This window comes from Saccostrea echinata, unplaced genomic scaffold (genome assembly GCF_033153115.1).
Source record: "Saccostrea echinata isolate AGI-Se365-2 ecotype Australia unplaced genomic scaffold, CSIRO_AGI_Sech_v1 ptg000009l, whole genome shotgun sequence".
Lineage (NCBI taxonomy): Eukaryota > Metazoa > Mollusca > Bivalvia > Ostreida > Ostreidae > Saccostrea > Saccostrea echinata.
In genome coordinates, this window is record NW_026889758.1 from 34,189,244 (window position 1) to 34,201,483 (window position 12,240).

Sequence of the window (12,240 nt, forward strand, 5' to 3'; positions counted from 1 at the left end):
ATTTATCATAGATCAGAAGAAATTGGTCAGAAAGGATCACTGCTCGGAAAACCAAAATAAAGAGGCAATATATACAAGGTTCATAGTAGTCAACAAGGTGTTAATATAATTAAAACCATGTTCATAAATTTGTATTGTTTGTAGTTTTTTTAAAAAATGAATCACTGTTCGTTATCTTGTCCTTTTTCATTTCACACTTAATTTGACTACAGATTACTGTGTTTATCTAATCAATTCACGGCGGTTCACCAGTGGACAGGGAATACTTTGTCCTCTTAGGTACCTGATTCCACCACTAATAGTTCCAGGGTTCCGTGTTTTGTCCGGTTCTCGACTTGTAATTGTTTATAGGATTCACAAGATTTTCTTTTATCTCCTTGTCATACTATGCAATGCATGATGTCACAACATCCCTGGTTTGGAGAGCTTTAATCTCAGCCAATATTTTACAACATGCCATTAACATGTGACATTTGTTTATTGTAAAACAAGATAAGGTCCGGTGCTTTTCCGGAGATCTCAGGTAAACTGGACACGACTTTTTACAGCTTTATATATGCTTATATTATTTTAGCCACTAGCCCTCTGCGTAGAGGGAAAGTGTCACTGGTTATTTCTTTGTGTCCAGTGATCTGCATCTTCTTTCACTTTGTTCAGTTCGGTTGGTCCAAAACATAAATCTTGCCAAAGCGGTAGTAAATTTTATTTCAACTTCTTATTGATAACTACAGTTACGAAGAAAACGTTGGTGTATTTTTTAAACAGAACATCTTCGGTATGAGATTTTGTATATATATATATTTACTTCTCTTTATGCAATAAATTAGCCAAGTGCGTGTAGAATTGAAGATGACAGAAAATGGTGCCGAAAATCCCAAAAAGGCCCGACTTGAAGACGACCCTTTCAGATGGCCTGGGTACACAGGCGAAGCGTACCCAGAACTGTGTGACATTCGTGCGATGCCCCCGCAGCCGAAAGAACTAAAGCCCGGACAGCTTAAGGAAGACCTGATTCGGCAATATTTTGAAGAGGTATGAGCCACATTAACTTTAGGTGTTAACTAAACTGAGACTCAGAGTCTCATATCTCTTATGAATCTATATCTGAAATTTTCAAAATATCAACTAAAATATAATACTATTTCCCCCTTTTTTTGTAAATACTTTATTTTCCTTGTGTGATTCCACGTGATGGATCAATTTTGAAGGCAGTATGTAAAATGTAGATGCTATTTTTAGCAGAGACATCTATAAAGAGGACATCCGAAACGTGGATTAGATAAGAGGCAATGTGAAGTGTTACTGGAGATAACTTATCGCAGAAATTGAGCCAAGTCTGGGCTTATGCACCACCTTCTTTAAATTCTTTTGATTTTCATAGCTAGGGATTATTTCTAAATTTGGTTCAACAACCATTTTAAATTTTCTGAAACAGTGATTGTAAAAACCCTTGGCTGTCTTATCTGAGGGTAAAGGTCAGTCTTAAGGAGAGGCACAGTAGAAAACACAGCGATACAATGTAGTGCATTTTGGTAAATATAGATGGAAGGCAAATATTTTAGGAAAATGAAATTAAAACGGATACTATTGCTCTGAAACATTATGCATGCCTAGGCCAATTTGGAATCGACAATGCGTGAACACGTATATAGCCTTGACATTCTGAATAATTCCAGGAAAACACGTGGTTTCCCTTGAATACTAGCCTAACGTATCATGACTCCAATCTAATTAAACTTAGATGTTCCGAATCCGCTACCGCTTGAGAAGGGGTAGCGGATTCGGAATATCTGATTTTAATTAGATTGTCATGACTCATGACTCGGAAATATTGATCAAACACTTTTCATTAACATTACACAATTTTGTGATGAACATCGTCTCGTATTTCAGGGTTACTTGATAATAAAGGACTTCTTTACGGATGACGAGCTCCAGGCTTGTAGGGACGATCTAGAGGACGAAGTTGATCAACTAGCAAACAAGCTGTACAAGGCGGGAAAAATAAAAAGTTAAACTACTTATTATTTTATACTTCTTTTGCAAATGGATGCGATGGTAAAAAGAAAAAAAAATTATTGAACAAATGTGAAAAAAAATTCTGAAACTGAATATCACAATGGCATTTTTTCAGATCTCTACGAGGAATACGACCTCGATCATCGTTTGATTAAGATAGATGAAGAGTTCCCTGGAGCGGTCATTTTGCTGCACAAAATCGGCCGTTTACCGCCGGTAAGTGTATATAGCTATAGGGCCTAAGTAAAATTTTTATTATGTGTTTAAAACATCAACTGGACATGTATGTATATCGGTAGATAATTTTTTTTCTTGAAGGAAGGAAGCATTTGTGAACTTTGCATAATTACGCATCAACCTGAGTTAATTGGATTCATGAAAAACAGCCTACTTACGGATTGTATCAGAGTCAAAATTACTTTGGATTTATGTAAACAATACTTTTGTCTTTTTAACAGTCCTTCAGGAAACTATGGGGCAACGAGAGACTTTTAAACCTAATAGAACAGCTGATTGGTCCAGACATTGCGGGTATGCCCAACTGGAATTTGCGGGATAAAACACCTCACAACGAGGCCACAACAGTACCATGGCACCAAGGTATTGAGAACGTATTAGTAGCCCTTATACATTGCATGATTTTTTTTTTCAGTTTTCATAAGGATATTAGCAAAATGACAGTTTGGGTGGAAGAAAATGAATTTTAAAAACCCTACCCGCGGGAATTGGAAATACAGTTATCTTTAATCTGACTTACCTGAACCTAAACTGGTATTTATTTGTGATTAACATCCATCCATAAGCACCATCCAAGCCCTTTAGTTAGCAAAAATACTTTTCTCTTTGTGGTGATCAAGGCTGAATTGATATGAATATTTCTTCTTGTCTTCAGTAAATTTATTATGTATTTCTAATTTCATTTTTGAAATTTAATGAAAATGTTATTTATGGAGAGCCTTTGAAACCATGGATATTCTTAAAGAAAGGCCTAACGGCCTCAAGCAAACAGTTCGGTTTTCGGGTCCGAAAAACACGTTGTCCTCAAACCTAGTCAATAAATGTTTACGGTTTCAATCCAAACATTCACTAATTTAGTTTTTATATAATGCCTATATATAATAGCATACTTGTAATATGTCAGAATTTGTACTTTCGGAGAAAAAAGGTCTAATCACAAATAAAAAACGTAAAATAATGTGATTCACAAAATATTGAATATAACCAGAAGTAATGCCTGAGTTACTGATCGTTCCAGATCTTTCGATTAGTAAACAATCATAAAATCTTTGTGCTGGAGCAGTGCATGTCATCTCAGTAATGGTGTCAAAATTAATGAGAATTTTCTTGAGAAAGTCTTTTTTTTTTTTTTTACATTCGTCAAGCACATTTTAGCTCTACTGGCCAGAGACCGGAAGAGTTTATGCAATGGTCACATATCTGTACGACTGTCTGTTTGTTAATAAACATTTTCTCAAAACGCTCTTCCTCCTACAGTTTTAATCCGATTTGAAAAAGTACGCAACTATACTACACTAAGATACATAATTTTATATACTGTGAAATAACAAATTTTCGTTGGGGTTTAATTTTTCGTTGTTTCATGGTATGGAGATTCCCACGAATTCATGTCCTCCACGAAATTTTAAAAATTACAGAGTACAGTATCGTGTACGTGTCTACTAACTAATAAATGAAATCACCTTGAATTGTATTTTTTCATAAATCAGGAAAATTTGATCCCACGAAAATGAGTGATTTTACAGTACATGTATCGGATTTTGATTTCGACGAACGATATTCTAATGCTTTCTAAAAATAGAAATTTCCTTTTAAAATGCTACTTCTCCTAACGTTTTAGACGTCCATGTATCTCAATAAAACTTACTACATAAGTAGAATACAGGCAACAGTAGTTGTTTACAGTTATTGATGATTTTAGATGCAGGATATCTGTCCAAAGACATTTACAAAGTCTTCATGCCTACTGTTTGGATCCCATTTGTCAACACAAACAAAAAGAATGGTTGTATGGAGGTAATGTAGAAAGAGAAATATGCCATACAAATAAAACTCAAAATTTGTCCAAAAATCGATATTTTTAAAGATACATTAATATCACAGATATTTGAAAGGAAAAATAAAAACTTTTACGAAATACAATAGATCTACAACAAAGCATAACTCAAAATTCATTGTCAATTTAATTTACTGTCCATTGTATATTAAAGGTAATACCGAAGGGTCATTTGAGCGGAAAGGTTGCGGTGCACCAGTGCTGTGCAGGGGACACATGGTATATCATGTTGGAGGATGAGGAAATGAAAAAGAGGCTGGGTGAGAACTCTGTACCCTGCTGTCTGTCTCAGTAAAGTGATTGATAACGCAATACACATTTGAGGGTCTCCCTGTCCATGATATAAATTTTGCTTTAACGGCAATGCTTTAATAAATCTAATTTATTAATAAAATGCACAGAATTAAACCGTACATTTACGGGGCAAAGTGGAAAAAAAATCACATTATTTTCTTACTAGTATATCACAGCAAAAGTTATCTCTCTTATCAGAGGGTCAGTGAATCTTAATGAAACTCGGAAAGTAATGCTGAATGTGCTTTGGAACAATAAAATTATTGTGACAATCTATTTTGGAGAAAATGTCGGACGAATCGTATACTTCCTTATGTTTCAGCACAGAATTTCAACTGTTTCTGGTTGTTATATCTGCTCATTACAGGCCGTGAAGAGACCAAAGCTACGACAAAGGTTCAGAAAAAAATGTAATTTATGCAATCCTAGTTTAAACATTATTATAAAGAACTTTTTTTTGTTTGTAGGTTGCTCAACAAAAGATGCGGTTGTGTGTGAAATTCCCTACGGAGGATTTCTACTTTTCAATAATTTCATTCCCCACCGAAGGTAAAATATTATCAAAGTACTGTGTACTATTATGTCATAGATTTCGAAAGAATAAAAAAAAGTCCCATTGATGATTTGCTTCAAATATCATTAAGTCTAGTCATTTTCATGATTTGAAAATAGATCTAAATTACTTACTTAAAAAAAATTCTTCATTAAAGTCTTGACAACAAATCGGACCACATCCGCTGGAGTGTAGACCTTAGGTTCAAAGTTCCAGGCGAAAATAACGGGATGTTTGGGCTCAAACCTGACGTCATAATGCGCACGAAAGAGAAACCTAACATGGAGATCGACTGGGAAACCTTTGATTCTCTAAACAGAACGGAACTCCAGATGAAATCCGTCAAAGATATTGTTGACGTATGCATTAATTTACAGTTGATTATTTAGTTTTATTTAGTCCAAAGGGACCAGATGTTATGGAATGGACTCAGTCCCCTTTCTTTAGTAAATGGTCACTTGTGGATAAGACCCCCCCCCTCCCCCTATACACCCTGAGGACTTTTCGACATTTTTCATAAATTATTGTTCTTAGACTATATTTTGTCCCAAAATAAATAAATAAATAAATAAATAAATAAATAAATAAATAAGAGAAAAACCATACAAGGATATGGTCATTTCAGTTTATACCAGAACTCTATTAACATTGTTTGGGACTTTTTCCGAATCGTAGCATACCGATTCAGAAGGTATTTAGATTAGATTCTAATCACTGCCATAGAGAAACTCAACCAAGTGATAGGAGCATGAGATTAAAATCATATTGTAATGTAAAAATATATATTCATTTATACCATTACTCTCTTACAATGATTTGTATCACTGCAGGTGAAAGAGGACCAAGAATTCGATACAACCGTGCAGGGGCCCTGGATGAGAAAATGGGAGATAACTCACATTAATACGCATGTCCAAAAGCACCAACAGAAAGAAAAGTCAAAGAGCTGAAGACTATACTTACCTATCTCTCTTAAAAAACTATGTTTGTGCAATCAGCCATATATCATGGCTGACAGGATCATTTTAATTTTTTATCTATACTTTCCATGTACATGTACAATTATTTGTGATATTAAGACATAAAACAGTTTTTGATTATTAATTCTTGTTTAAGTGGGTGAATAAAAATAAAGTATTTTGATTATGCGCAAGAAGAGTTTAATCATATTTAAGAAAATTTTTATAACATGCATGAAAAAAGTTCGTTCAAACACAAAATAAAATGCACTTTAGAGTTACTGCAATGCTGAAAAGTAGCAATGAATGCCACTGTCAATCAAAAAATCTGTGAAAGTGTGAGAAGCGCCAGCTATTCCTCTTCCTACAATGTACATGTAGCTAGCTGTGTCAGAAACATTAGTACAAAATTTCTGAATTTGAAAATAAGAAAGCTCATATTTTTATGACAATTGATATTCTGATTTTTACTTTCTCTTTGGCTTTTTGTATAGTGTGCATGACTTTCCTTTTCGCCCTGCAAGAGTCGATTAAAGCGAGGGGTTACGAGGGTTGTAACAAATTCTAGTGAAGGAAGCACATATGACACTGACTACTTATGATCAACATTTAATTAAACAATATTTACAATTTCGAATGTTTTTGTCCGAGATAAAACTACAAATTAGGTAACAGATTTATATCCTCATAAAGCCATTTGCTCAGCACGTAGCAGAACTGCATGCTTTCTCGCTGTGTGTTGCTTTGTAATACATTGGATGGCGCTGGCGCAGATTCCTTATTATTGAATAAAAACATTTTTCATTGAGACAAGGATCGGGTAAAAATATAAATATAAGGAAAAACTGTCTTTTGTATGCGTGTTGGTTTTATGATGATGATCAATCAATTTGCTCGCGTGATAATTTTATGCATAGACACCTTCGGCGCTTTTGCTAATTATCACGCAAGCAAACTGATTGATCACTTAAATAAACCAAAAAACTAGACAATTATTTCCTAGATATAAAATTCTTTCTTTGGTTGATAGTACGGGAATTAACGTTGCAGTTTCTGCAGAAAAAATATGATATATTGTGAATAAAATATGTTCAAAACAAATTCTGATTTTATTTTAAGCACTTTTACGAGTCACTCGAGTATCTTTATTCTGTTGAATGAAAAGACTTGACATTGATTTTTCTACCTTTTCAACTAAGACTTGCATGCTTACACAGTTAGAAAAAAACCCACGTCATTTCCTTAAAAAGGTTATTTGAGATTAAAAAAAACATACATGAATACAAATTGAATTTCTATTAAGGAGATACAAGATAACCATATTTTAGTACATGCCTGACTTATGCACACACAGATAACTCCAAAGTACACACTTATATGCACCATTCAGATTTGGTGGTCAGCAATGGATCCCCGGAAAGCGGCACCTGGATATACGGGCGAGGAACACCCTGAGATCGTAGACATCCGGGCAATGTCACCTCAACCCAAGGAGCTAAAACCTGGCCAGGTCCCCGAAAATCTTATCAAGCAATTTTTTGAAGAGGTTAGCAAAATTACTTGATATGATACTTTTGCAAAAGGGAATTCATTTTGACAAATTTGCAATATCATATTCGCTGCCTTTTGATAATTTAAAAATATTTTATTCACATACTAAACCAAGGGAAAAGATCTTTTATATGCTTATGTGGATTCTTGCAAAAACTTTTCAGGATATTCCTTTTACTAAGTGGGTCTTTTATAATTCCGATACATTTAAAAATAGCAGTGTGAACCAATTTTAGGGTTATTTGCAACTCGATAAATTCTTTGATCCGCCTACGGAGCTTGATCCTTGCCGGGAAGCTATCAGTGAACTGGTGGATGAGTTAGCCCAAAAGCTATATAAAGGCGGCAAAATCAAGAGTGAGTTATGCTTTGAATACAAAAGAAGAATAAAACGTCTTAAACTTTCCATCTATAAAAGCAGTGAATGGAGAACGTAGTTGGACAGCTTCTTTCCATGACAAGTAGTTGTTCTAATTTCTAATTTCATGTATATCATTATAGTATCCAACAGTTGCACAATTATTTTCGCTTCTAAATGTAGACTTGCATGAAGAGTTAGGGCTCACCCAAAGACTTACCAAGCTGGACGAAGAATTTCCTGGTGCCAATGTTTTGCTTCACAAGACTGGAAAGCTCCCAGAGGTATTATTTTGAGTTTACATGAAGGAAGAGCCTTTGAATTATGTATCTACAATTTACATGTATAAACACCCCATCATAAATCATAAACAGGCTTTCATGAAAGTTTGGGGTAATGAGAGGTTATTGAATCTGATGGAGCAGATTCTCGGACCGGATATTGCTGGAATGCCAAGCTGGAGTTTGCGTTGTAAGACACCTACAACAAAAGCTGCAACAGTACCATGGCACCAAGGTGACGATTTTAATTTCATTTCCACATTTTAGATCTTTTAATTTATTCCTTTTAGGTAAGCTCTAGATTCAAAAGATAAAGTATAAATAAAGTCTATTTCAAATTTCAGATTCAGGCTACCAGAGTGTTGACGCCTATCAGACTCTTGTGGTGACAGCATGGATTCCATTCGTTGATGCTAATGAACAAAACGGTTGCATGCAGGTATTACTCTACTCTATACTGTTATTAAAATCTATAACTCAGTTCACACAAACCCTTGCGCATTCTATTAAAATAAATAAAGTGCAATATACAGCTCAAGATTTTCCATTACCGCTATTTAAGATAAATTAATTGATGCATTAAGTTTGAGTGATTTTTAGCCCTGGGATGATGGGAAAGAATGAAACTTCAGTCATCTGCAACATATTTATATCGGTGAACCGATACTCTAAATCTGCAGATGATTATGAATTGCGTTTTCACTTTGAAATGATTGAATCGTAAATACTTGCAGAACAATATATAGATTCTAACTTAAGCTTAAGATAATTTATTATCCTGGGACCTGAGTGTTTTACAGTTTGGGGGTGGGGTGTTTGTTTTGTTCTTTGGTTCACTCGTAAAATAAAAAAGCAAAGTGTTATATAACTATTAATATAACTATTAAGAGCTTTACGACATCCAAAAAATTATGCCAATTAAGATTCTTTAAAATAAATTCAGATTCTTCCACGTGGTCATTTGAAAGGCAAAGTTGGACGCCATTACAGTTGTGTTGGTGACACGTGGTATATTAATTTACCAGAAGAGGAAATGAAAAATAATCTCGGTATGGTGAAACAATTCGTAAATCTGGTCTTTGATTAAAAATAATAAAAATGGTAATTGGAATACGGAAAATGTATTTCAATCCAAAATATAAAGTAAAACAGAGTTTGATAAAAACAAATTTGCAAGAATTAATGCTTGCTACAGGTGTTGACGTAAAAGACGCAAAAATCTGTCCCGTCCCTTACGGTGGAATACTAGTCTTCAGTAACTTCTTGCCACATCGAAGGTATGTTCTGATTTTCCACAGGACTAGCTTAAATTTAAACAATAAAATGCTTTCTTTGGTCGTTAGTACGAGAATTAATGTCGCAGCTTACGCGGGTTATGTATTTTTTCTGCAATTTCCCGTACTAACGAACTAAGAAAGGCATTTTATTTATATTTATATCTGTATGAAAAAAAATTAAAGTAAATCTTAATATGTTAAAAATTGTATTATAGACGTGTATGTCATTGTATGCATAATTGATGGAAGGGCCATTGCTCAAGAAATCTGCAGCTGGGAAGTGGCTTGCTTAGTGGCATTTACTGGCTGATAAACGGCAATGGTTTTCATAAGAAATAAAGGAAATAATATTCAGTGGATGTAAATATATGGCTATTTACATTATAGAAAAAAATCTGTTAAATTTGTTCTATTTAGTCTCGAAAATTATTCCAACGGAATCCGATGGAGCGTTGATCTGCGATTCAAGAAAAAAGATCTTCCGAATGGCATGCATGGTCTGAAGGATGACGTCATACTTCGCTCATCCAAGGACCCGGATATGAAAATTGACTGGAGCATGTTTAATTCAGTGGAAAGACTGAAAATTTTGCGCAACAAGGATGGCAGCATTATAGACGTAAGAGTTAAATATAAAGAACAATTTTCATTTGATGTTGATTGATTTCTTCAAACTGAAGCTGCTGATAAGCCCAATAGAACCGATTCCCTAAGTGAGTAACCAACAACAGAGGAAGGGAGGGGTTTAAGTTACTTAATTAAAGTTTCTTCTGGTGAAAGTACCCCCCCCCCTTTGTTTTGTTTCAACTATTGATTATTCAGCTCAATTAATAGATAAGATACAAAGCAATTAAATATGTGTTATTAAAAGAAATGAATCTGCTTTGTATCTTAGGTACTTTACAGAGCTTATTTTTGATTTGTTGGATAAATATTAGAATAATATTAGACTTTAATGTTTTTCTATTGTAGAGGAAGGATGATGAATTTGACACCATCATTTCTGGTCCCTGGATCCGGAAGTGGGAACTTGTCCACTCAAACAAACACACGGACCAAGCTTGGAAAGAATACATGTAGTTCATGAAGAAAGAGAAAATTCGGACTGCAATGAAAATGGAAATAAAAAGGCGTAAATTCACTGGTTCGTTTGCTAAAAATGTTGTAATATGCATGTCAGTGCGATATCGATTTACTTAAAGTGATGATCCCCCTCCCCAAAGGAGGGAAAAGTTTAGATTTCCGAGAGAGGGAAGGGTTGTTTTTCTCAGTTATCTACAACAAACTTTTCGCTGGATTCATTGGGTCTCTTTTGGACAAATATATGATACAATTGTTAATTATCAACAACAATTCTAAGATTTTTACATCTTATAGTTAACAACAATGCAAGTATATTTGTGCTCGTTTCTGTGATATTTGTTATGACAGCAGGGTGTTTCATTAGAATTTTATTCATGATTTATTCAATGATATACATGATTCAATACAAAATAGGCTATTGATATGAACGGTAAAGTATCATTCAATTTTTTTAAAGAAAAAAAGCGGAACCACATGTTTTAATTTTTATTCCAGGTGTTAACGTTTCTACGACAATCAATGTTTGCATTTGGCATGTAATAATGCAGCTTTGTTCTGTCAATACAACCATTCATCATCATGTTTCATCAATCACATTTTCGAAATTTTTTCGGTTTGGTTTTAAGATATGTAGCTGTATTATTAGTATACCTAAATATGCTGTTTAGTAAATATACGTATGCACAGATATTGATCTACATCTAGATGTAGCTTGAGCAAGAGCATGTTCTACGTATGAACAATTTCTAAAACGAGGCAAACTATTGACAAACAAGTTGATAAAACAAGGATATCAACAGTCTCGTTTGAAGTCATCATTTCGCAGGTTTTACGGTTGATACAATGACCTTGTCAGCACATACAACCTATCATTAAGTCAAATGCTGACTGATGTTTTTCATACTTATTGTTAGGCCATTACTTATACACTAACCTGTCTACGGATTTTTCCGTTTTTTTCTTACCGATCATGACAAGAAGAACACGGCGGGTGTGACCGGTCGGCAGGGGATGCTCAGGGGAGGCAGGAAGACGGTGTAGACATGGTGAAATAGAGAAAGTTAGATGTTATATACATGCTTTAAATTTCATAAAGGACATGAACGTATTTTTGGTTTGGTGTGATGCATAAGAAGTGAGATCTTTTAATCAAATCACTGCCAAGGAGAACATAATCATGGGTTTGTCGAAGGAAAAAGCTACCAAATAGATTAATCAACACATATACTACATGTCTTTTTACTATCATTTTCGCTTTGCACTAAATAAGTCCGGGGCGCAAAAGGGCAGAGACACACCCTCAGGAAGAAAGGGTTTTAAAAGAATAACTAACATGCAATTTATTTTTAATCCATCTATAGTAAGTTTATTTTCTCTTCCTTGATAGTCATACACAAAATAAACAAATCTTAAACGTTTGAGAATGTTATATAACTGGGTATTTAGAATTTGTTGCACTAAGGATGAATACGTGACTCTTGTACAAATTCAATTCATAAGAATTTTCATATTATGGATTATTTTTGTTGAACAAGTTGATGAAAATACTCTGACGACAATCATCTATCACTTGATCTACTTAATTAAACCCTTTAAAACCATGAATGCTATTGTACCTTTTTAAAACAAAAAAAATTATACATGTACAATCTTCATAACGAACATAAAAAAAACAAGATGTGTTTGTGAAACACTGATGCCCCCGTACGGCAGCTCGTGGCGAAGGTTAAAGTTTCTCAAATGCAAGTCAAACTCTAAGGTCAAAGCCAAGAGATAAAAAATAATGGTACC

At 34.3% G+C, this 12,240-nt stretch overlaps 2 protein-coding genes across 2 annotated transcripts; both read left to right on the plus strand.

Moving 5' to 3' along the window:
• The first annotated feature begins 507 nt into the window (after positions 1 to 507).
• Positions 508 to 6,090, plus strand: LOC133182256 (uncharacterized). The gene is made up of 10 exons (XM_061317029.1): positions 508 to 523; positions 828 to 1,032; positions 1,894 to 2,011; positions 2,135 to 2,235; positions 2,478 to 2,619; positions 3,959 to 4,053; positions 4,248 to 4,353; positions 4,855 to 4,936; positions 5,098 to 5,299; positions 5,771 to 6,090. Exons 2-10 carry the CDS (start codon positions 850 to 852, stop codon positions 5,888 to 5,890), a joined length of 1,149 nt encoding a protein of 382 aa, XP_061173013.1. The 5' UTR covers positions 508 to 523; positions 828 to 849; the 3' UTR covers positions 5,891 to 6,090.
• A 1,209-nt stretch (positions 6,091 to 7,299) lies between these two features.
• Positions 7,300 to 10,503, plus strand: LOC133182258 (1-deoxypentalenic acid 11-beta-hydroxylase-like). Its single transcript, XM_061317031.1, has 9 exons — positions 7,300 to 7,445; positions 7,687 to 7,807; positions 7,992 to 8,092; positions 8,183 to 8,324; positions 8,434 to 8,528; positions 9,033 to 9,138; positions 9,285 to 9,366; positions 9,784 to 9,985; positions 10,339 to 10,503. Exons 1-9 carry the CDS (start codon positions 7,305 to 7,307, stop codon positions 10,444 to 10,446), a joined length of 1,098 nt encoding a protein of 365 aa, XP_061173015.1. The 5' UTR covers positions 7,300 to 7,304; the 3' UTR covers positions 10,447 to 10,503.
• The last annotated feature ends 1,737 nt before the right edge of the window (positions 10,504 to 12,240 follow it).

What these genes read in the sequence shown, in the direction of transcription:
- LOC133182256 (XM_061317029.1), top strand. Translation starts at nt 850, where the DNA reads ATGACAGAAAATGGTGCCGAAAATCCCAAAAAGGCCCGACTTGAAGAC. An exon ending in GGAAATGAAAAAGAGGCTGG is followed by an intron (nt 4,354 to 4,854) that starts GTGAGAACTCTG and finishes TTTTGTTTGTAG; the next exon opens with GTTGCTCAACAAAAGATGCG. An exon ending in AATTTCATTCCCCACCGAAG is followed by an intron (nt 4,937 to 5,097) that starts GTAAAATATTAT and finishes TCTTCATTAAAG; the next exon opens with TCTTGACAACAAATCGGACC.
- LOC133182258 (XM_061317031.1), top strand. Translation starts at nt 7,305, where the DNA reads ATGGATCCCCGGAAAGCGGCACCTGGATATACGGGCGAGGAACACCCT. An exon ending in TAAAGGCGGCAAAATCAAGA is followed by an intron (nt 7,808 to 7,991) that starts GTGAGTTATGCT and finishes TTCTAAATGTAG; the next exon opens with ACTTGCATGAAGAGTTAGGG. An exon ending in AACAGTACCATGGCACCAAG is followed by an intron (nt 8,325 to 8,433) that starts GTGACGATTTTA and finishes TTCAAATTTCAG; the next exon opens with ATTCAGGCTACCAGAGTGTT.